Source organism: Balearica regulorum, chromosome 5, assembly GCF_011004875.1.
Source record: "Balearica regulorum gibbericeps isolate bBalReg1 chromosome 5, bBalReg1.pri, whole genome shotgun sequence".
NCBI lineage: Eukaryota > Metazoa > Chordata > Aves > Gruiformes > Gruidae > Balearica > Balearica regulorum.
In genome coordinates this window covers 19,156,876-19,182,144 of record NC_046188.1, presented here as the reverse complement: position 1 = coordinate 19,182,144, position 25,269 = coordinate 19,156,876, and the positions used below count along the sequence as shown (strand labels likewise).

General features: G+C 37.0%; 1 protein-coding gene across 4 annotated transcripts in view; it reads right to left on the bottom strand.

Annotated features, from left to right (window-relative positions):
• NRDE2 (NRDE-2, necessary for RNA interference, domain containing) overlaps positions 1-24,940 on the bottom strand; it is a 31,919-nt gene extending 6,979 nt beyond the window's left edge. Inside the window, exons 1-10 of one of the 4 annotated variants that reach the window (XR_012835596.1) lie at positions 24,766-24,940; positions 17,204-17,312; positions 14,957-15,184; positions 12,158-12,307; positions 10,228-10,690; positions 9,628-10,030; positions 5,605-5,738; positions 3,480-3,600; positions 1,596-1,771; positions 533-919 (exon numbers count right to left, since the gene is read on the bottom strand). Coding sequence is in view for 2 of the 4 variants with exons in the window: in XM_075753701.1 (XP_075609816.1) it covers positions 533-919; positions 1,596-1,771; positions 3,480-3,600; positions 5,605-5,738; positions 9,628-10,030; positions 10,228-10,690; positions 12,158-12,307; positions 14,957-15,184; positions 17,204-17,312; positions 24,766-24,844 (2,250 nt within the window). In the remaining 2 variants the exon portion in view is untranslated. The remainder of the gene's footprint in view (positions 1-532; positions 920-1,595; positions 1,772-3,479; positions 3,601-5,604; positions 5,739-9,627; positions 10,031-10,227; positions 10,691-12,157; positions 12,308-14,956; positions 15,185-17,203; positions 17,313-24,765) is intronic. The other 3 variants (XR_012835597.1, XM_075753701.1, XM_075753702.1) reach the window with 3 other exon arrangements.
• Positions 24,941-25,269: the final 329 nt, after the last annotated feature.

Sequence of the window (25,269 nt, the reverse complement as noted above, 5' to 3'; positions counted from 1 at the left end):
GAAGTGTTAGAAAGACAACATGGACTCTCATCCTTCTGTGGGATCTGTTAGAGCAGTTTTACTTAAATAAATCCATATTCAAGTGATAAGGTGTTATTTCCTTCTATAAAACTACAAAGGTAACTTGTATAGGAAGAAGTCAGTTTCTTGATAAGGTGCTTATATCATGGTATCGGGGATTATGCACTTTGTAAAATAGTTTGGTAAAAGTACTTGGCTGACTCACTTTGCTTTATAAAAAAATCACTTGCATCCATTTCTGTCTACCATACAACAAACCATATAACATTTATCCAAGAACGCAAAAAAATATTTTGTTACACGTGTGCCACTGTGCAACATGTACTGAAGGAAATGTTTGAGTTTTGTTTGGTTTTTTACCCTCAGTTCAATCTTAACCGGCATTTCCCGATTTGAATAGTTAGTCCTACAAGAGTTAATTTTCATCAATATTAATTTTAACTCAATATAAACATTAATACACAAGAAAGCCACACATCACAAAGGTGATTATATGCAGATTCCTTATTACCTTAGATATTTCATACTGTAACCAACAAATGGTCAGGTTAGATTTTTCCTTTCCTGAAAATAGCAGGAATAGAACATGAAAAACATTCTGTATGAACTCCTCTCCTTCTTTATAGTGGCCTATGTGATGTCTCCCTCGTAGCATCGTGTCCATATGACCAATACTGTTGAATCCAGAAAGTGGAAAATCAAAAGAAGTCAGTGGCTTTTCATCAGAAAGGACGCTGTCAAAGATGTTATTTTCATCCATGGCAATATAGAGGTTGGAAGGAAAGAGTTTACTTGTACATGGAACTCCCAGGAATTGCAAAAATGAGTACAGTAGTTGACACTGAAGATCTGGATTAGAAAGCTGGATTAAAGATGGTCCAAGATCATCAAATAATACCTAAAAAAATCCAAATTAAAACCAAACTCCGTTAATTTTTGCAATCAGATAAAATTAGCAAACCTTTACAAGTCAATAAAGATTTATAATTACTATTAAATGGTAACAGAATGTCATTCAAATTAAAAACAGGCAAGTTAAACAAGCAGTATGTTTTTGCAGTCAGACTGTAAATTTCCTATCAAGAGAATTCTTTGCCCTTGAGCATCAGAGACCTTCACAGAAAACCTCACAACGAAGGTCTGAAAGATATTATTGCTTAGGCAATTTAACATGTTTTTATTTGAAAATCAATGTCTGACTTGACCTATCTCCCGAGAAAGAAAAAAAAATCCAACTATCTGACTTGAAGGCAACAAAACCTCTGTTTATTTAATGCATGTACCTTCTTAAACACAGATTTCTGTGACATTTCCACACACAGATGAGGGAAATCACAGAACAGCAAAGACACACTATTTGCCTATAGCCCTTTCCAAAGTTTACCATGAGCTTTCCATGGATTTCAGAAGTGTCAGCAAAAAAAACTCAGGCATATTTTGAATTACAAATAAAGAAAAGAATTTTTTCCAAATGAAGAAAAGGATTACTCCTCTAAAATATCCATTGGCAATGAATGAAAATGAAAGGATAATTTGTCATATCATCTCCCCTCGTTTTATTATATCACAGTGACCTGTCTTTCTGGATCTTCACAATCTTCTTCAGTTTCCTTTTTGGTTTTGTCTGGCCTCCAAGGTAACCATTGCCTTGCTTCACGAGAATATTCAATATCCAACCAAATATGCCACTTGGGGAGAGTTTTATCCTTTATGTCTTGATCCTCATCTATCTCTTCTTCATCATCATCATCTAAAACCAAATCAAGACACAAACATACACAGAAAATTATTAAAGACAAATTAATCTACCAAATCCAAAGACCAGACTTGACAAACAAATTTACCTGCTTTAAAAACGTGAACAAATACAGTGTTAATACCACAGACATGAGGCAGAGCTGAAAATTTCCACACCACAGTTCTGGGTTTTGATACCAAGTCTTACAGAGTAGGAGTTTCCAAACTTTTTGAAGCAGTGAATCAGTGTCAGCACTCAATCTTTCCCATAGAGGAGAAAACAAAACACTAACAGGCTGTAGACCACTTTTATCAACAACAGTTTGTAAGCCACAGCCAAGAGTCAGTCATCTTTTTGTGCAACTTAGGTTCTTCACTTCATACCTGGGCATACAATCTGAAGTGTGCTTCATGAATACCCATGTGCATAAAACATTTTGAGAAAACCACTGTAAGTAAAAAGTAGTATGATAATGTTAAACATGGCAAACCAAGCTTGGCACTGTTGCTTTAAAATACCTGATAGTTTCAACATTTTAATTAATGTACAATTGAAACAAACAATGTAGTTAAACACACACACAAAAGGCAGTGCTTAACCACATCCCATTTTTATGACGATCTTTCTGAAATGTTAGATGCAATTAGCATATTTTTCCTGTTACAGCAGTATATTAATTCTGTGTTGAAACTGACGAACACCTGTAGACTAAGGGAAAGCTTGTAGAGATTTTTCAAATACTTTTTTTTTTTTTTTTTTTACTTTTTTTAGAGATTATGCCCAGTTATAGATCCGAACTTTTGGGCCAGACATAAATGTGGAAAAGCATTGATATATGCTGGACCTGCCCAAGACTGGCAGTGGTTCTCTTCTCAATTTGTGGGCAAATATCTATAGCCATCAGCAATGGAACTGCTGACCTCAGTTAGGGGGCAAGGAAATTCCATTGCAATCCAGGCACAAGGGAACCACAGGATCATTTTTCAGTTCTCTGTTTACTAAAAGCAAAGCCAAAGTTGCTTCCTTAGAGTTGCTGCAGCAGCAGCAAAAGCAGACAGCTCATCTTTGGTCAGACATGTTCCAGCCCCCTGCTTCCCTTCAAGATGTATCTGTTTGAGAAATAGTCCTTGACATTAAGAGAAGCACTGTAGACAAGAAGACAAGGCGGGACTAAGGAGCAGGGCGGCATTTTCTGCATCCCTGTTCACCCAGAAGCACTCCAGCCAAGTGAAGATGCAATTTCTTTGTTTTCTGCATCACAAAAAACAAGGAAAGGTTTTCCCCCTATTTCTACTATATCAATTGCTACAAGAGACTGAAATCTGATTCTAGAAATAGAATCATTAAGCTAGTAATCCTTTGAGCAACTATCATCTAATCTGTAATTCCACCCAGTCTACCAAGGGAAGTAGCTTCCTTCCACTTTACATGGGCGTGGGTCTCAACCAAGTACTCACACCTTCAGCCTTTTCAGCAGAGTGGAGGATATGCCATCCTCTCCCTCAATTCTCATCCCTAGGAAGGACAATATTCTGTCAACAGTATCATACACAGAACACTCACACATGCTTTTCCCTGTGAAGTGTGATATAGTTAATCTTGGTAAATATTTTTTAAAACTTGTATGCAAAAACATGAGAAGAAACAGTTTGTACAATTCTAATCAAAATGTTGCCAAGAACACAGGGACATAAAACTACACATATCAACTTAGGCATACCAGGCTTAAGAGCAATCCAGCCACCCTTTTCTTGTTGGTGCATCCATGCTTTCCAGCCTCTTGCTCCTTTTTCTCCGATTCGTGGTTCTCCACTATCCCAAAAGGGTTCAAAGAATTCCACCTGTTGTTTTGGGCAGGGGGAACCAAAACAAAACATAGAGAAAAATAATTTTTGTTGTACAGACACTATGTGGTCAACTTACAATCACTTATCTGGGTGCAACATCTGTAGCTAAAGACTTCATAGATGTTGCTTAAGAATCAGCAGGAACACCTGAGTACTTCAATTATGCCTGTGGCACAGCAGGACTCTCATCAGCTCTTCTCATGAACATGAAGATTGTTTTTAAAAGGTATTAGACTTTAAAGAAAGCAAAATACTTCTGTGCCAAATGTCCTATACAGATCCTTCAAGGATAAGGATCCAAAGTCCCCAAGATGTGGCTTTCAGAAACCAAATCTTCCCTCCTCCTCCTCCTCATCTTCCATGGGACCATGAAGAATTTGGCTAATGGAACGGTAATTCAGACAATCATACATCTATGGTAAAAACAAAATGTTGCAGTTGGACAGAAATATGACTGGACTGAGGACAAGACGAAAAGACCAGTAAGGCCTTTCACCTCTCAGGTTTCAGGGTGGTCAACAGCTTCAGGGTACCTTCCAGTGAATCACAAGTCCAGGGTTCTAGTTCTGACTTTGTCACTGCCTGTATGCAATCTGTCATCTTTAGATTCATCAATTCCTCCCCTGCTTTGTGTATACTTAGCTCTAATGACTGTCTCTCTCCTAGTGTATGTTTCTGCTGTGTACCAAACCTTGGCTTGCACACTGAGATGTGACTGTTAACACAAATATTACCAATAAAATTTACTCTAAGAAAAGTCAAGCATCAACAGCATTACAGCAACTGCAAAACCTAATTCTGCTCCTCATGGATTTATTCTTTGCCCCAAGTGAGAAAGCGAACTGTGAAAACAGTATGGGAAAAAAGTAATTCAAGATTGAGTCATAACTCTCTGTAAGAGGGCAGAATGTGCGATCAGCTGTAAATCTGACATTTTCCCATTTTCAAGAACTGCACTTTCCAACCTAAACACTAACCTTTTAAACCGAGGTTCCTTTCCATCCTGCTTTCTTAAGAGTTTTTTTAAAAGCTACAGATAATCTTGCAGTTTTTCAAATGATTGGTAGCGTAACTTCAGCTTTATCTCTGTAATTATACCAAATCTCCCATCCTGCAGGATAATTAGGACTCAACTTTTGGCTCTTTAAGAGAATACCACTATTATTTAAACTACAAAATTGCTCCATTGGTTGGGAACAGCATTAATCTAGAGAGCAAAATATGGAGTCTCAGTAGTGGTTGCTGGGGAAGAACGTGAGGTAATAAAAGGAAATTCAATCTCTGTCCTGTACAGTAGCTCAGCTGCCTAACTGGTGGCCCTCCCTACCACTCGTTAAAAAGGAAGCAGCTCCCGACAATTCAGTGGGATGACGCTACACTGGCAACAGCCCCCTCTGAATATTAACTTACTGATTATTATTGAGGTGCATGCCCAACATTCTCCTGAGCAAATCAAGAGAAAAAGTGATTTAGTACTTTAACAGAATAAGCTGAATGGAATCTCATGGGTCAAATAAAAGATACTTTAAAGCATGAAGGTGTTTCTAATGTAGCCATCAAAGAATTACTGAAAACAATACATAATGGAGAACCTAAGAAATGTTTGCAAGAACAGAAGGATATTATAAGTCCTACCAGCTTTCTCTATCAACAATAACAAAACAACAGCAGTTTTGGAAAAAAGCAGCAGGGGAAATGCTAACCAGACACAGACTTTGGTCAGCCAGCTGATTTTTTTTCCATCTTTAATTAGTAAAAAAGAGGACATGAAATGACTGGTTATCACATTTCTATTATATACAGTAGAGAGAGTCATTTGGCATGTAGTTCCAGAGGATCCACAAGCATTTTTCCAATGCAAGCATCACCTTGAAGAACTGCAAATAAGTTGTGATTCAAAATATTTCCCTATGTCCTTAAAAATTCATCAACATTTTAATGTTACAGCATTCTCTGAAAAGCACAAGGACATAAATACATTTAAATGGAAATTGCTACCTGTCCTCTTGTTGGCAGATCTTTTACACTGTCAGGTTTAAAGAAGGTGAAGTCAATCAGAGCCTGAAACAAAGACACTGCTTTCTCAGAATGGCCAGCCTGTCTCAGAAAGTGGCACTGCTGAATAAATATAGCTGTAAAGAAGATGAAATTTCAAATAAATTTTGTTGCAAAGTATTTTATTACAGCCGACAAATATATAAAAGACATACATGAAACGCTGTAGAGCAAAAATGTTTTGGAACAGTACCAAAATCCAAAACAGAGGGAGTAACTAGCATAAATCCATGTCAAAATTGTAGTTTAATTAACTTTAAGACCTCCCACTTTAAATACACCAAACAGGTGACTCTATTCATGCCACACATGCGCTGTCCTTGTTGATGGATAAAAGTTATATGCAATGGTCCCAACTTCAGTTTATCCAACATCTGTCAGAGTGGGTCACAGCCCTCTTTGAAGATGCTGGGCATTATTACAATTCACACAGTAAGTGATTACAACAAAAATCCTTTTTGCCTAATTTTTGCATGAGATAGTTACACTGGTAATACATTGCTAATATACCATTTTAAATTCCAACTGTCATTCACATTTTCTTTTCCCTTACATAAGAACTCAGTTAAGAGACATCCAGTCTTTTGGCAGAAGTATTACTGCTTCAAAGTAGAGAAGAGTCCTATCCCTTGCTTTTCAGCAAATTATTTCTGTAATCATTGCCATATCCCTACTACACACTGAGCCGCAAGTTTCAGCTTAAAAAGGGAAACAGAGTCCCATTTTTTTCTATTCATATATTTGCAATGTGAGTCTTAAAATGAAGAAGTTGGAGAAATAACAGGTATTATAAACACCTCTATTACTAGGCAGTTCCAGGACACTTCAGAGATATTCCATCACTCCAAATTATACTTAAGTCTTTTCAACAGAGTGGCTGTTCAAAAACCAAATAGCTTTAAATCATAATCTTGACTGAATTGAAAAAAAAAAACCAAACCCAAAACCCCCAAAATCCATAAAATTTCAAAAAAACTATTGTTTCTTCACTAAACGCATTGGCTTTGGAGGGCTTTAAACAATCAAAGTATTTAAGAGTCTAGATACATACATGTAACAACATAAGTTAGCATCAACTGCTTCTAATGATCATATTTTTTAATACTAAGAAGTGGCAAATGATTTATTCCTTTTACTCGTATTCAAATTTACATCAGATATGTGCACATAAAAAATTGACTTCAGCTAGAATATACAAACTAGGCATTTCATCCGATTTTCCTGCAGAGTCAATGATCGGTAACAAAGACTCCAAGATTTCTGAAGATACTGAAACATACTTTTTGTTGTTTGGAAGATATAATAGAATCTTCCAAAGTATTTTAACCAAATTAGGCACTTTCCCTATCAATTTTGGTATCCAGCTGACACTGAAAAAATTGTCCTTTCCTAGTTTCTCAGCTTCAAACAGATGAACTTTGATTAAAATAGTCCGAATGTAAAGAATATCTCATCAGGACTTGCTGCCAAACTGGAGATAAAAATAAATTATAGCGTAAGATCTTCTGCAAGATAAAAAACTATATTTGAAGAAATGGAAAGATCAGCATCTTCTTTGTGGTAAAAGCTGAAAACAGCATGAATACAAACTTAATTCAGTCCATGCTCCTAAGACACTTCTGCAGCTGAACTGACCTAAAAGATAAGGATATTTCTCCCCAACAAGTTAAGTATAATTGCAAAAACAGGACTCCCTTTCCACAGAAAAATTTGAGAATGCTTACTTTCATTTGCTTTACGTTAATAGATCCTAGTAAAATTTAAAATATTACAAATTGCTACCTCAAAATGTAAGTAAAAACTGATCTATAATTTTAAAATCAATTTTTACCTGCTTTCTTAAAGTTCATATTTTAAAAAAACACCTGCTTATTTTCAAGCAGATAGTACTATGTACTGAATTGAACACTAGATGGCATAATCCACCACTGTTTAAAATTAGCTCTTTCACTTTGCCATTAGCAAAGGTCAAAGGTTGAAAATACAAGCCTATCATACACATTACACTGCTACTAACTTCATAATTACTTTGTGAAACTCCTTCTACTTTTATCTTAATGAGCAATTTGGTAATCTTCCTAATAAGTGCAGTGTCAGTTCAAATTCAGTCTAAAAATTAGATAGTTGAGTCACTAAAAAAAAAAAAAAAAAAAAAAAATTCAGATCACGAAGTCTCCCCACTGGAAATCTCTTCACTCCTATCATTTGAATTCCAAAGGAGGAAAAAAAACCAAAACAAAAAAACACCAAACCAAACCCCCAAACCCTCAACAGTGTTCATAAACAAATCACTATAGTCTTAATACAGAACAAGAAGACATTAAGAGTAGAACAGAAACACAAATAAAGTTGAGTTAATTTTCATTTTAACCTATCTATAGACATTGGCAGCAAACAAGTGTTTTGAAAAATGTAATTCAATTTAATGTAGTTAACTAGTTAAAGGAACTCCATTAAAAAACAAATTTCTCATAGCAGTTGACAAACAGTATTTAATGAGTCAAATACATTCTGTGCAGGGAAACAAAATGAAAGAAAAACCTTCCTGTTTGAAAAAAAAAGATGCTGAATAAAACACCTGTCCTGCGAATCATTCATTGTGGTTAGTGTACAAAGTGACTGAAGTGTGGAAATCAGAGACAGTTGAAGGAATTAGAAGCTATCAGGCAGCACAATATCCACCCGCCAGCACAGGATTTTTCCTTTACAGCATTTTTTCCAGTGCTTGATCCAAGATGAATTAACTGAAGACCGTAAGAGATCTGAACACCTGAAATTAATTTGTAACCCAGCATCTCAATCTGTAAGTCCAGACTGGATATTGCATTACAGATAGCATTATTGCTCAAACAGCAGCTACAGGCCTTGGATAAAAATAGAGGTTCCTTGAACTATGCCACATATGGAGAAATGTGGACTGCTTCATAATAGTCTCCTCTAGATTTAAAACAAATTTTAAAAGGAAAAAACAACAAACAAAAGATATTCATGGTGACACTACTATTTCTCCCTCCTCAGCATATTCCTAGATTAATAATCACGATGGCCCTCCAGAAACAAAATTCAATTTTTTTCACAATGAGAACAATCCGCCATTGGAATAATCTCCCCAGGGAAGTGGTGGGTTCCCCAACATTGGACACTTTTAAGATTCAGCTGGACAAGGTGCCGGGCCATCTTGTCTAGATGGTGCTTTTGTCTAGATGGAGCTTTTGCCAAGAAAGGTTGGGCCAGATGATCCTTGAGGTCCCTTCCAACCTGGTAGTCTACGATTCTATGATTCAAATTGGATAGGTTAAGTCATTTAGCTCCAAATAAATTTAAAGTCCATGCCAGAACTGAGCACGAACTCGTTTCTTCCCTGGATCAAGTCCAGCATCCTAACCATCTGACTAATTTTCCTTCCAGGGATAATTATATAATAAATTATAAGTGGTAGATATACGCATAGAATAAATACAAAAGGCATGACCACATGGTATTACAGTTTAGAATTCTCCATCTACGAACTGGGATGCGCAAGAAAATTTCACATCAGACTCCCTATGTCCATTCTCTTTTCTAGATTAGTAATTAACTATAAAACTTTTGAAAAAGAGATAATTGTTTCTTTCACACGCCAACTTTTTTTTTTTTTTTTAAATAAACATTTTTCAAAGATAAAAGCACATCTCTCAGCTGTTGGCTGCAATTCTCCAAGCCTTGACATTTGTACTGTAAACTGCTCAGCACATTAGACTTTACTGGATGTTATATCACAAACTCTCCTGGGGAAGAAAAGCATCTGCTATAACCATATTTGGTTGGAATATCTGCTTTAATCCTCAGCTAAGAAATCAGGATGCCAGGCATTTTGGAGAGAATAAAAATTTTCTGTAATAGACAGGAAAGTCTGTTCTTACAGAAAATGTAGTCAACTCCTATGAAGACCATGCTGCCCGTAACATGAAACAGAAAGAACCTTACCTAGCATAGCTTCTTCTGTACCAGGCAGTAGAGGATGTGATACCATGCTCCCATCCCGTACAGCTGCCAATGTAGTCAAACATTTTCCATAGAGACTATTGATTTTTGAAACAGAAAAGGTAGTGAACTGACTTTGACAGAAGAGGAGATACTTTTTCCAGAGCTCTGGATTATTGGGATGTAAGAAAATTAGCTTCTGCCATTCCTTGATCAATGCTGGTGGTTCCCAGAATTCTGTGCAAATCTTCAGCCTGGCAAGTTTCAGTTCCACATTACCTGGATTGCTTTCAATTGCCCTCTCTAAAATAGCCAGTTTCTTTTCTAAGATTAACTTCAGTGATTTTCTTCTTACTTCCTGCTCTCCCTGGCTGGCATAAAGGTTAGGTCCTCTCATTAATTCATCCTTAAAACAAAAGAAAAATAATGACAACCTTAGGAAGAATCATCACTAGAATCATGAGAAGAATGATGATATTTGTGACAATGAATTAACCGCTCTTTACCAACAGAAGACATATAGTCCTAAACAAAGGAAACTACAATATAATGGTCATTTATTTATTACTTATAATAAGCAACCAGGTCTGTCAGAACACATACCTGAAAAGAAACAAACTCCATCCAAGCATTAATATCTCTTGGGTTTTCTCTGACTTTCTTGTTATGTTCTTCCACTTTTGTTATTAGAATGGAGTTAATGTTTATCCCAGGCTCTTGAGTTGTTTGCTGCGTATTTACAACCTCATGGTCTGCATCCTTGCACCCTTTTCCTTGTAGCCACACTGTAGTTGATGGATCATAAATCCCAAGAGGATTTACCTCCGTTGTGTCAGAAGGCTCATCAGTTTCCATTTGGAAAACTGATATAAAAGCAGTTGAGTCAGACGGAGAACTTTTATTGCAAACAGGAATCCCATCTGTCTTCAGCATCTTCACATTGGTCTTTGCGAAGTAGCGCTCAGGTCGCCTCTGTAATTGCTTCCCTTTTGATGAAGAACTGTCCCAAGTTATACACTGTTTCTTTGCATCTATGCCAAGACAGGACTCCCCTTTCCTTTTATACCTTAGAAGGAAAAATACAATTAAAAATCTTCTAAAATACATGTTAGAAAAGATATCTCCTTTTTGAAAGAAAGCATGGAAGAAGTACTTTGATTTAAATTGACCCAAATAATGTATACATAGACCTTCAAATGTGTAAGAACTTGGTAACTTTCTCCTTAATTAAGACTTCAATTTATGTATTTTTTCAGTGCCATCACAACTTTTATTATCATACTAAGCTTCCTCTGAGTTCAACAGTATCTTTCATACTCAGCAGCAGAATTTTTTTTTTCCTTCTATTGTTTTAAGCCACGTAGACAAACCTGGAGAAAGAACATCAGACAGCATTATTTAAGGCTATTTAGATTAGACTATCTTAAACTGAAAAAATCAGAAACCAGTAGTTCAGTCCAGTAGTACCTTTCTGTATCCCTAAGCCTCTATACATTTTATATGCCAAGAAATGGGTGGAGAGGAGTAGGGATGAGGAAAGAGAGACCAGGTTCATAAAGGCCACAATAGCCCTATGGATTAAGAAAGGAAAATACCATCTTAAAATATTACCCAGAATGTCATTTCAGTGGCAGACATAGTGACATGCAATGTTAAATATGACTTTTCATCTCAAACAATAGTTGAGAATCCAAAGGTGGCAGAAAATTGGAATGGATTGTAACCAGGTAATATTACTGCAAAGGTATATACACTACAAAAATAAACCCCATAAATCCTCCCTTCTCCACAAATAATTATTTTTATATATATAATAAACAATTTTCCTTGAGAACATCAAGGAGTAAGTGTACATACATAATGCATGAGCCCCATGTAAGCTCCTTTAGATGGGCTTCTGTCAACACAGGGAAATGTTATGAAGGGTCATCATAGTACCAGTACGCAATTTCATCTATGCTTATTTGAAATGCAGCAATGCATAAGACCCTTTAGTACAATGTCTGGGTGATCTAACACAGAATCCGTTTGCTAAGAAAGTAGCTGTACAGGTATTTTTGCAAGGATATCAAACTACTCAAGTAAGTAAACCTCTTGAGAAACTTAGTATGAAATAATTAGTACCTTCATTTCCCTTTCAGACACAGAAAGAGAACAATAGAGATCAAAAGGGGCATTCACCCAATGATGATCTGTAACAGAACCTGGGATTTCTGACCTCAAACCCACGGTTTTTAATATGCCCCATGCTGCCACCTCCAGATGGCAGTTCTACAAGTTCACGTGCCTACAGTCTACTACACAGAAAATTTCAGAAAAAATGAAAATCATATGTTTTATTCCCATTATTTCATGGCATCTTTTGCCTTTTAAAATATTCACGCCCAATGCAAAGTCAAATTTTGAAATAAACAGTTCAGTTGTCTTATTTTCTCATCTTCTACATAAAAATTTCAAAGCCAGACTCAAGTTAATGAATCTTGAGACAGTGACTCTGTGGTAGTTTGAATACCAATAGAAGCCAACATTGTACCTTGCTATATCCCCTCGATACAGGGATTTGTAGGCCCAGTTTGTGGGGTCTGATTTCTTGTCTATTCTGAAGGTTTCTGCTGTCAAAGTCTGGATATCATCAAGCCAAACAAAGCGATTGCTGGTAAGATTGGATGTTTTCTTATCTAGACTGCAAAAAAGGAGAAGTAGTATATTCTAAGCATTTGTGCACACATTCAGCATTTACAAAACCCATTGCATTTCTGTAGTTCATAGTAAATTAATTTACTCAAAGTCATGGTATACAATCCATTATTGCAAAGTCAGTCACGTGCTCAGAAAAAAAACCAACAAATACGCTAATACGACCATCAAACCAAAACACAAACATTCCTTGCACTTCCAAAAATTCGATTTAAGATTATGAAAGGTAATAACCAGATTTAACCAATCAATTACTTCACAAACTATAATTTGAAAGCCATATATTACTACTTTTAAACTTTACTTTTGTCTTAATAAGATGCTACAATCAAGAAAGAGGATAATCTGTAAGAGGATTATGTTGATTACCTGCAATTATATCCATGCATTTAATAAAACAGTGTGCATCAAAGTGATTTATGGATTGCAGTTTGTTGTGGTTTAACCTGGCTGGCAGCTAGAACAACCACACAGCCGCTCACTCATTCTCTCCACCTCAGTGAGATGGGGGAGAGAATCAAAAAGAAGTAAAACTCATGGGTTGAGATAAAAACAGTTCAATAGGATAGAAAAGGAAGATAACAATAATAGAATATACAAAATAAGTGATGCACAGCACAATTGCTCACCACCCGTACACCACTGATGTCCAGCTAGTTCCCGAGCTGAGGTATAAACCCCCGGCCAGCTTCCCCTGAGTTATATACTGAGTGTGATGTCATATGGCATGGAATATCCCTTTGGCCAGTTGGGGTCAGCTGTCCTGGTTGTGTCCCCTCCCAGCTTCTTGTGCACTTCCTGCAGAAGGCTCATGCCTCCTTGCTAGCGGGGCAGTATGAGAAGCTGAAAAGTCCTTGACTTAATTGTAAACACTGCTTAACAACAACTAAAACATCAGTGTGTTATCAACATTATTTTCATACTACATTCAAAACACAGCACTATACCAGCTACTAGGAAGAAAATGAACTCTATCCCAGCCGAAAACAGGACACAGTTATACAAATTAACTTAAATAGGAAGTGCCACCTGCCTCCCAACCGTAAACAACTATGAACTTCCAATCTGAATTCATGTTACAAATATGTAACTTAGTAAGTCTTATAGTCTTGAGAAGCTTTCTAAAATTTCACAAGACCTATTGCATTTACAGCAATTTTGTGGCTCAGGTTTCAAAAACAGTCTCCTGAAAACTCAATATTCTCTCACTATCAACAGTTTATGGAAAGAAGTGAAAACAGACACCCTGGAAGAACTTCAGCCCTTTCATTTGGGCAAAGCACTGGCTGGCTGGCCCAGTACAGCAAACAGCTGATACACCAGGTTCAGCACATAAGTCTGTTCCATCCAGCCCAGCCACCCTTCCAGCAAAGACAAGGGTGACTGGGCAGGACAGAATGGTCTTAGCATCCCAATGATTTTTATTGTGCTTCCTCACAGCCAAGTAAGCTTAGCCACCACAAGCCACTAACAGAGTCTTCATATGAGAGGAGATGAGCATGGCTAGAGGCATCAGACAATACCTCCATTACCACTACCATTCTTTGACGAGGAAACAATGCTAAGATCCCTTGGCATAGACACATACTCACAAGCCTGTGCTCTCAGCTCCTGGTTAATCTGCCTTGGGAAAAGTAGTAAATTAGGGGAAAGTCAAGGACTGCCTGGACTACACCCAGCTGTAACAATTCCTCAGTATCACCAAATCCTCACTCTGTCCCCAGGAGCAGCTGCAGTGCTGTGAATCAGAGTCACAGCTGCTGATGCTAACAAAAAACCAGGAACTAGGGAACCAGAGAAAGGCAAAATGGCTGCTCAAGCTAGCAAACATGATGAGAAACACAGAAAGGTGACTTACACTTTGAATGAAATGATCAAAACCCAACAGACTGAGAAAAGTACAGCTAGGTATGCCGAACAGTACTCAGTGCACACTCAGAACCTCTTTTACTGCTCAAAGATCATGCTAGGCACTAGATACCTGTTTTCTTGTTCCATAAAAAATGACACTTCCACTAATTACACAGTACTTTAGAGCTCCTGGAATTAACACAAAAGATCTAGCAAAACAATTTAAATTGTTCAAATACCCAACAAGATGTACAATGAGGAAGAAGTATGAAGCACATAGCAATAAATGGCTGGACGTAAAAGAAATGTTAAATCATACAACAAACTTTGTCTTAATATGAAAAAAGGAAATGTTAACTCTCTGAGGAGGAAGTTATATTACAAGGCAAACACAGCTGTATATTAAGACTTTTGCACTAATTAAGAATAATGTTTAATGCAATCCTTCTCCAAACTCTCCCAAAAGAAGATCCATGAAAGGAAACAAGATGCTTACAAAAACTCAACATAAGCCTCTATCTGTCTTTAAAAATACATTTCATTACCACCATACCATGCTTTGTTCTGCAGAACAGTACTTCACAGAATATTTTTGTCACAGTTTTTCAGATATGATGAAACAAGTGGTTCTAATTCTATTTTCACTGCTTTGAATGCAGGTTTAGTCATACATAGCTTAGAAAAAAATGACCCACGGGTGGTAAGAATTTCATTCATACAGTTGAAGAGACAAGTACAAGAACAAAATGAACTTACATCTTGCATAGTATTAATAAATACATACTTTCCTGCTGCTTCCTTTTCATGATTTCTGGAACTTCCTGCAGCTTTGTCATTGATGTGCTTAGTGTCCAGGTCAGATTCGCTGCTACTGGAGTCCCCTTTGTTTTTCTTTTTTGTCTTCTTATAGTGGTGATGCTTCTTCTTTTTCTTTTTCCTTTTCTTACTTGACTGTTTCAGACTCTCATCTGTATCACGTTCCCCTGACAACTCTGATCTTGAAGTAGTCCTGCTCGGAAACAAGTATGTATCTATATACACCTATATATCTAAGTAGTAAAACTGTAAAGAAATACCATCATAAGAAAGTTCAGAATCATTTTACCCTTTACCTTTATTCTCCCTGTATTTTTGGAGAAGAGAGTTAACAGCTACACATACAATGAAAGTGATATATATCTGCCTTAAATAACAATTATTTTTTCAGCTGCTGGAATTACTGACAACTGCCCTTGAAAATTTTAATTGTCAAAGGCATTTTGATGTGTGATCTGTATAAGTATCCATCTGTTATCATTGCCAAATTAAAGAAGATGACTAGGCTGATAAAATTTCCTAACTTTGCTAAGACAACTTAGACCAAGCTAAAAGGAAAAGAAATCTTTCAGTGACCTGCGAAAGAAAAAAGTCTGCACTGTTTTCCTTGTTTTTTATGATTTATATAAGAAATATCAAAAACACAGTTTTAAAATAATTTCCTGATTAGAAATTCAAATCTCATCAATCAAGGAACACCTTTTGATAACTACTGAATTAATGTTATCATATGATATAATGTAGTAACAAACAGTACATGCAACAGACAACTGACTGAGACATCACAAAAAGGACAGATAGTTTTGGCAAAAGATACGTTTATCATTGTACATACTACATACGTTCCCATACTTAATAATCAACTGAAATAATGGAGGTCTTCTCTAGCCCTTAATTAAAGCACAAGCTCTTTTCAAACAGCTTTTCTGGAAGCTTTTAATAAAAGAAAGGAGTGACAAGTCTCAGTATTTATAATATGTCAATAAAAGAAAATGCAGTGATTCAGAAACAAGGCACCTCAAAAAAACCCTAAACCTTACACAATTTATTTAAGGGTACCAAGAAAAGAGAAGCCATAGGAGAACCATTAGCAGGCCTTTAAAACAAACACACACACTCCTCCAAAACAAAAAAACCAGCCTAAATCCCCCCCCAAACCATTAACTATGTTGGAGTAACTAGTTTTTATTGAACTGAGAATGTACTCTAGTAATAGGGAAAACAAACGTTTATCTGTACACTATTTTTTGATAAATTCTTTTTCAAAGATTAATAAAATATGATGGGTTTAGTATGCCATTCTATCTGAATGGTAATTTGTAAATTCCTTAGTTTTATGACATTAAAGTCCTGAAAAGATCTGAAGAAATATAAGCAGAATATATCACTGATAAACAGAACAGTGATTGCATTTCAATCACAAATACATGTAAATGTAAGAATAAGTACACAAAAAGATGTATTCAGCTGTGATTGTTATTATAAAGACATTCTCTGTCATGACCAGCAACAGTCATCATAAACACTGGAGCTTGTACCAAATTAAAAGTGACTAAGTTTTTGAACTTGGCAACTGCAACTTGATTCCATTAATTATTAAGTGCTAGTTACAGCGTAGATATGCCAAGCATAGCAACTATTCTAGTGAAGGTATTAAAACTAGTTCTTCAGCAAACATGGCTGCTTAAAGCTCATTTTTGCAAAAGAATATAATCACCCACTTCAGTGATCAGCATGTTCTACAGAGGCCCACAACTTGATACATGTAATATTTCATTAATTCACATCTTCAACTAGTTTTTAGAAAAGTGAAAAACTTGACTGAAATGGCTGATTGAAATGGTTTTCACAGAGAAATCACAAAGATGATGCTTAATCTTTACATTATTTCAAGGGTCACTTAGGACATTCAAAAGCTAATGAAGAATCATGATCACTCAGTTCCCTTTCCATTCTGAAATAACAATGACTTAAATGCAGCTGTGAGAAAAAGAAAATGGGAATGTAATTGTGTAAGTATAATTTCTCATTATGTTAAGTTAAAGGACATGGAAGCATTATTCATACTTTTATATATGACTCAGTTCAGGCCTTTTTAAATACTGAACAGTGGAATGAAAAGCAGCCCTAAAAGCTCCTGATTTTGGTTTCACATAACAAAAGATAAGCAGGACAAAAGAAAGGCTATTTTAAAAAATATTGAAGTATATTCTACCTTATTAGTGGTGATTTTTCAGGGATGAGATTTGCAACTTCTGTAGTGCGCTGATGCAGTAATAGTGCATCTTCCGTAGAGAAGCTTGGGTTACTAAGCCAGTCCAATTCTGCAGGTAAAGAAAAGTGAGATATCAGTACAAATTAGCTTGCTGTGGTTTTTAAAGTTGAGTGTTAATCTAGTCAGCAGACAGCTAAATTCACAGCAAATGTCACTAAGTCATGTAATAATCAAGCATATCAGAAAGCAGTCCATGAACTTGCCATTTAGCAGAACACTAGGCTGTAATGAAGTAAAATATCTAGAAGCCGGAATCTTCCCCTGACATCAATCTAAGCTTTAAAAAACCCACTATATAATAATACTTTAAAGTTCATACTGCAAGCAGATAGTATGTTTCATACACTGCTACATACTTTAAAAAAAAATCTGTCCAATATTAATGTTTATCATGTAAAAATTCTAACTTTATATATTGAATGTTATATATGCATAATTAAATAAGATCTTCTAATGTATATTAATTCATTTTATTAATTATAATTATTCTAGACAATATTTAATACAGATATTTACATATTTAAAGAGTAAAATTGAAAAAGTTACAGAGGAGCATAATTAAATGAAAGGTTTAGTTAATGAATGCAATACAACTTATGTAAACTTACAAAAAGTGTATTTTACTCACTTTATAGAAAGTATTTTTAACACTATTTTATTGATAGGGACACCCATTACTGCTAAGAATTCTCAAGTGTTTTATACAAGGTCAAAAATGTGTCACTAGTTTCTCAGTTCTCTAACGAGCGAAATACCATCAGACTTTTAAATAATGTGAAAAAGGCTAATTAATGCTAATTTTGATCTATTTGTCAGCATTCTGCATCTAGACCTAAGCCATTTCAGTCATCGGATAAGATCACATATTGACAGGATGTGGAGGGGGAATTTTTTTGCCATAATTTTACTGGTATTAAAACTTCTATAACAATTTTCATAGAGATTTCATTTCTAGAATTTTTTAAGTACATGATTTTTTTTTTATTCCACATAAGCACAGAATTTAACGTCAGCCTCTCTGGTGCCAGACCACAGGAGATAACAAAAGGAACAAATTTGGTCTCCCTGCCTGTTCTCCATGGTCTTTACAACCATTTTTGCCTCAGTGTTCCTTCCTGTCACACTCTTGTCTTTGTGCTTTTGACTACACTGACCTCTAATCCTTAAATAGCATGAACTCCTTGTCTGCCAAGCCATACATTTCTCCTCCTTCTAAAGTCTTTCTTTCAAAAATAGCTCTTCATACCAAAACTCTTTCTTCCATCTCATATCCCTGAATTGTTGTCCACAAAAGGATTTAAAACAGAGCAGGCTGCAAAAGAGTTTGTTAACCTAAGTTAAACTCATCAAGAAGTACATACAATCAAGCAAAGCACCAGCTTGTTATGTCCCTGCTACGCAAGACCAAAGGCCACATGGGGAGGGCCACCTGCCCTGGTTTGTCTTGAACCTCCACCTCAGTGCAGAGGAAAACCCACAATTCATGGCACTGTCAGGACCAAAACACACCTCTCACCAAGCAATTCACTGCAGAACACTGCCACGTACCAGTTCCCAGCTCACCAAAACACAGGATGTAGACTGAAAAATAAAAATCTGCTGTATAATATAGATGCGGATTATTGTAACCTTCTGCTTGACAATCAGAATCACTGAACCTAAGGCAAACACACTATTCTACTTCGTTGCAAATCAATACAAGATTTTTTTTTTCCTTCCAGGAAAATACTTAAGATATATTAATGTAAAATTAGAATAAGAATTGAAACCTTAAAACCGTGATCCTTACTTGCCTATTTAAAATATGATAAAAATGTACTATTTAATTTAAATTAATCCACCCTGGCACAAACGCCTTCATTTTAAGCATGTGTATGATTATAAAACTGTAAATCTACCACAAAGCATTCTTCCAAAACCTTTGGTAAGCTTAAAGGAGAAAGATGTATGCTGGATAATATCAAAGCAACATTTCACTCACCTATCACAATAATTATTCCCCCTGCTGGGGAATAAAGCATTATGCAACAATAAGTTAATTTCTTATTTCGATCCTCTAAGAGATGAATTAAGAACCAACCTAAAATCAGAATCACTTTTTAGAAGAATTTTATTTAGTATTTTCCATGAAATACCAAAACATCTCTCATGGATAATTCTGTAACCATTACATATTTAAAACACACAGGAGTTAAATAAATTCATATACCTGATACCCGCATAATCAAACTGGAGCTAATAATTCAATATATGTTATGCAGTATACCAAGTGCTGCTTTATACCTGAGATTTTTTAGATGTATTTATTAAATGCGATATTGATTTTAATACTTATTATCTTCCTTATATTCAATTATTTCGGCTCATTTTGGTAATGAAGATGAAGTGTAAAGAAACACAGGAGCAAACTGCAACCCTACAATGTTTTTCCACTGGTCACACTCTGATCTTCTGTAAACACAGGCAAATCCAGAGAAAGTACAATGGTCTAAAACACTCCCGATTCCAGTAAATGCAATTAATCTGTGCATAAAGCAGAAGTTTTATTTATTTACAGAGATAAAGAAGATATTTAATTACTTTACAAAAAAAAAAAATCACTTTTGTTTTGATTTGCATTGTATTACCCAGACACGCCTAACAAAACAGAAAAATTTACTGGTTGGCAGAGTCTCTGGTGTAAAGGTACATCACATAACAGCACAAAACTAACTTATTAGCCAGACAGATCTCCTTAAAATTATTATTTCTGTTCCAAAGATACACAAAACATATCTAATTTGTCTTCGGCCAGATCTCCAATAACATACTTCACGGAAAAAGATATTCTTAGCAGCTTTTGAGCTTCTCTTCTTTTTAATAAGTTATTGTTTCCCTTTGTAATGTGCAATAAATCATTTACTAGTATCATTTTTAGTAGAAATAAATTAATTGTAAGGTAGTTCTATATTGATTTGAATGAAGAATTATGGTTCAAAAATCACTTGAAATATATTAATACTAATACTCATGACAGTTAATAAAACACTGAGTTACCTTTTTTTAAAAAGTATGCTCAAAGGCAGAATGAAGTTAAATTATTTGCATTCAGTCACATAGAGTTGTCGATGACAAAATTCAGAATTCAAGACTTACAATATTCAGACCATTAGGAAAAAAAGTCTAAGATGTTTAACTTTTAAAGACCTTAGATCAAGATCTTAAGAGTCCTGTACGCATCAAAACAGGCTTTTCATTGATTTGAAGAGCATAATATCAGGTCTTCCGAAGATTAATGTGGATAATGCATTTTTAAATATTATTCATCACTGTAAACACTTTAGATAAAGACCAGCCCAAACTAGGAAAAAAATGTTTGCATACAACGAGAAGTATGCTAAATTTTACAACTTTGAGCCTTATGCCACTACAGTGCCAAGTAACTTCCAAATGGAGATCCTTAGCATCACTAAGAGCTTCAGTCTTAAAAACTATAAAATAGAAAGCAACTGATACATTTCTTTTTAAAATGGCATTATTGATCACATTAACAAAATAAGTAGAGAAGAAAATAAACAAAGAAAGCAGTAAAGTTCCAGCTGTATTAGAAGACACAATAAAACACGGGGCTGACCAACCACATAAATTTCCTTGAGGCACAAAACATGCTTTAAACAAAAGAGGCACCTGAACTGGTAGAAGAGTGGAAAGCAGTTATCTTTATATTTCTCTGTTTAAAAGGCTGTTCTAAGACCAGAACCACATTCTTAAATAAAATGTGCATTCTTAAATAAAAAGCGCAAGTTGGCAAAATTTTCATTCCCCTCCTGCTCCCAGAAAATTAATCCTGCATCTCACAAAAGGATGAAGCCTGGATTTCTGAGTTGTGTCCTCCATCCTTTACTCTCCCCAACGCTGCCAGAGCTTCAGGAATTATCTGGGTTCTCTAGACCCTTCTACAGTACTTTGCCACATCCCTTAATTCTTGGCTGGGGAAGAGGTGGCCTGTGCTGTGTCAGATTGTGATCTCAGATGATGTTTATTAGTTGGCTAACGCACATATGCTCATTGCCAAGTCCATCTATCCTGGTAACAGTTCAATTCATGTTACAGCCTCTCTCTCAGCAGTGGCACTTGATCTAGGTTTATCTTTTCTAAGCAAATGTAGATTTTCACAGATCTCCTCTACTTTTGCCATTTCTCTCTTTCACCACAACAAATTTGACTGAAACGGTTAAAACTCCTGAGGAGCAGGAGAGCAATATTAAGTAAGTAGGCTGAATGCACAGCAAGGATGCATGAGATCCTTTTCCACAGGAAATTTGCCTTAAATATAGCAAGATGTCTATTACCACCATTAACTATTAGGAACAAACTTCCAAGACATCATTTTGACTTAACTTTACCTGAAGGTATCTGTTATTCCCTTACAGATGTGAAGTCACTCACTAACTTGGTGCAATATGATTACAACAGTGAGCACAAGCAGAATAAGGTTTACTTTTTATATTTTAAGTTATTGTTCTAGTACCTCCAAGGAAAACTCACCTTGAGAAATGAAGTCATAAACATTAGTCCCCTAACTGTGCCTGTAGCTTAGTTCTACCTGAGCAAATGAGATCAAATTGCATTTTTAAAACATTGAAGAATCACACTGCAAGAATCAACCCCTGTAACGCAGTCAATATGGCTCTGTGGATACATCAGGGAAATATTTAGAATTCTCCAAATACAGTATTTTCTGAACAATTTAATCAAACTGACCTAATACTCTGGAAAGAACTGAACAACTTTTTCCATTACACAGCACGCAAGTCCAAACCTCCTTGTAAATAATCTCCAGTGAATCAGTTAGCTGGATACAAGCGTTTCAAACATCAAAAGGCATTCCAAACTTTAAAACTCTACCTTTTGACTTTTTTGTTTTCTTGTGAGATCTTTAAAAAGCATTATTATTTGCACAGACTAGATTTACGTCTTAAAGAACATAAAGAACAAAATATATAAAAGACTTACTTTGTGATAATATGCATGTACTTGTTATTGTTCTACTCTAACATCCACATTCATGAGCACAGCAATCCAATGGCATTCTTTTTGTACCTTCCCAAACAACAACAACAAAATAAAAATTTACAGTGCATGTCTACAGAGACAATTTTTAAGAGTTATGCAAAGCCTTTTGTTGCCTCTCAGAGTCCTGAAAATCCGTTTTCAGCAAAAAATCACTGCATCCTCTTACCTACAGAATAGTTCAGACTGTAAATAATGCTGTACATAATGCTTACTACTGTCAGTAGGGTTAATTATTACCACTGCTCAGTTCAGTACGGCTACTGATAAATTTGCAATTTATCTTCTACCAAAAACTAATTAAGCTTGACAACATAATTGTAAGAAACCATATACAAAATTACTTTGCACTCTAGAGGTTGCTGCAACTCAGCAATCTAGCAGGGCAGGAAAAGCGTACAGCAGTACTTCTGTTTCAGGCAGCGCTTATATTTATAAATGGTTTAAGAAGGTTTGTAAGGGTATGAGACAGAGGTAGTTGGAGGAACGAAACATGGCCAGCATATTTACATTATTACCTCAACTTTTACAATAAAACTACAAGTGTCCTAAATGACTGGAAAAGACATCTCAGTTTTGCATATCGTGTTAAATACAACATACTCTGTGATTTCTGTATTATGATGGACTTTGGCTTTATATCAGCTCTGAGGAAAGAGAGTCATCTATCAGAGAGGTACTAAATGTTGCCTGTCAAGTTCTCAAGTTCTCACAAGCTGAACGTGTGAAATTTGATATATGCTGCCATAAATGTGGTTCTAAGTTAATACTTAATTTTTATAACTTATACTGAAATGTGGTGATTAAAACCAAAGTACAATATTGGCTAAAACATAAACCAAACAAATTACGTTCCTTAAAGTTTTGTCAATAATTCTCATACAAAAAACTTCCAGGAGACCAAAATGTAACTCATAAATAATACTCATAACTAGAATCTAGATCTGAAAGTCAGTCTTAACACCTTTTTCTGTGTAATTTGATCTTCCAGACAGGTGGTCTCCAGTGACACATACTACGTGTAACAAACCTAAAGGCTAAATTCCCTGAGTTTTAAAATATAAGCAAGGTCTTACTACTAGAGAATTTTACTGTATCTCTGCCTGGCAGAGCAGCTCCTCTCTTCCTAGAGGCTATAATTTGGGATCTTATGATGTCCATTATTCCCTGCACTAAGTGTCATTACCAGAAAGGCTTCTGAACGTGGCTAGAACATCTCTGTACTGGCAGACTGACTACCAACAGCTGCAATGCCATCAGGGGGTAACGCAGAACTGGGTACAAGAAGAAGCTAATCCCGGCCCGTATTGCTAAAAGCTTCACAAACTCACTGTACTGACTGGACCAAATATACAAGAAATTTAGCCTAGGTAAGCAATTCTTTTACAGTTTCCCTTTGCTGTGGTGTCTAGAGGATGGGCAGACACCAGAGTATCGTGGAAGCTGGCAAGCAAAAAGCACAGGTCAAAATATCTCCCAGTAGAATTAATAAATGTTGTACATATTTCAGAGTTTGACAATACACCAGATAGGGTTCTTTACACGTTTAGTAAACATCTAACTGTTAGACAGTAACCATGACAGTCAAAATGATAAATTGAATCATAATCTCACTCATGACCTTCCAAAAATATCCTTTACAACTAAGATTTGGCTTAATAAGCAAGGAAATGAGAAAACACTTTTTAAGTTATCCAAGGCTAGAGGGGGAAAAAACCCCAACACTCGTTTTCCGCATAAAGCAAACTTTCTCCACCACACATGCCAAGTTAACGTACACAGAATTTTCAAACATGAGTATTTCTCCAGCATCTACCAGCAGATAGCTGGAAGCAAATCTGACACACCTGAACAGCCACCAACGAGAAGCCAGCACCATTTTTATGGGGATGTCTCTATTTCACGTTCTCCCCAATGTTACCTCAAGGAAAGGAACTTTATTCGTAAATACAGTAACTTTACTCAACCCAGCAGCGACATGCCCTACACAGAGTGCGCCTGTGCACGCCATACGTACGCTGAACTGAGCACCTGAGGGAGGAGCCCGGGCTCAGTGACACATCGCCCTCGTAAACAGCGCGTACAGAGCGCTCTCAGCGGCGCCGGGCAGACAAGCCCCTCTACCGCACTTCCAAGCCTTCAATAGCGTTCAGCACACAGCGCCGCTACGGGGGGCGGGGGTCGCGGGCCCCAGCGGCAGCACCGCCCACGCCGCAACTCCATGGCGGGGGCGGGGCGCGGACGGCCCGCAACGCGGGCACGCACAGGCGGGCCGGGCTCTCCCGTCGGAGGGCGGGCTGGCTGGCGGCAGGAGCAGGCCCGATGGAGTGCGCGGAAAGGCCGGGACGGTGCGGAAAGCTCCGTGTGGTGGGGAGTGAAAGCGGAAGGGCTTTCCGGCGACCGGGTCGCGGAGCGCTGTTGGGAGAAAGAGGATTCTTCCGGGACTTTACCTTTCCTGGAGCTCTCGCTTGTGCCGGCTGAGGGCTCCCCGAGCTCGGCGACACCGGCAAAAGCCGGGAACAGGGCCATATCTCAGCTTACCGCCACTACTATCTGCCCCAAGTGCCCCGCGAAGCGGCGGAGCAAGATGGCGCCGCGGCGCCGAGCATATCGGGAGATGTAGTTCGTCCGCCCGGCCTCCCAAAATGGCGGCGGGGCCCGGTGGCCGCTGAGGGAAGAAAGGTTCAGGGCTGGGGCTGTTGCGGACATCTTGCCTTCTCCAGGCCTCCGCGTATCCTGCGTCTTCCGCCGCCATCAGTAAAAGGGAGAGAAGAGGAGGGGATCGGTTTTCCAGAACCAGCCCTTCTTTCCCCACCACCCTGTCTTCCCTCATGGGGTTCACTGGCAGGGAACTCCCAGGGAACATTTCCTCGAGACTGGAATGCTCCGTTGTGTAAAGGAGAATGTTGTAAGAAGCCATGGTTCCTTTCTGTTAGCATACACTGGATGTTTAA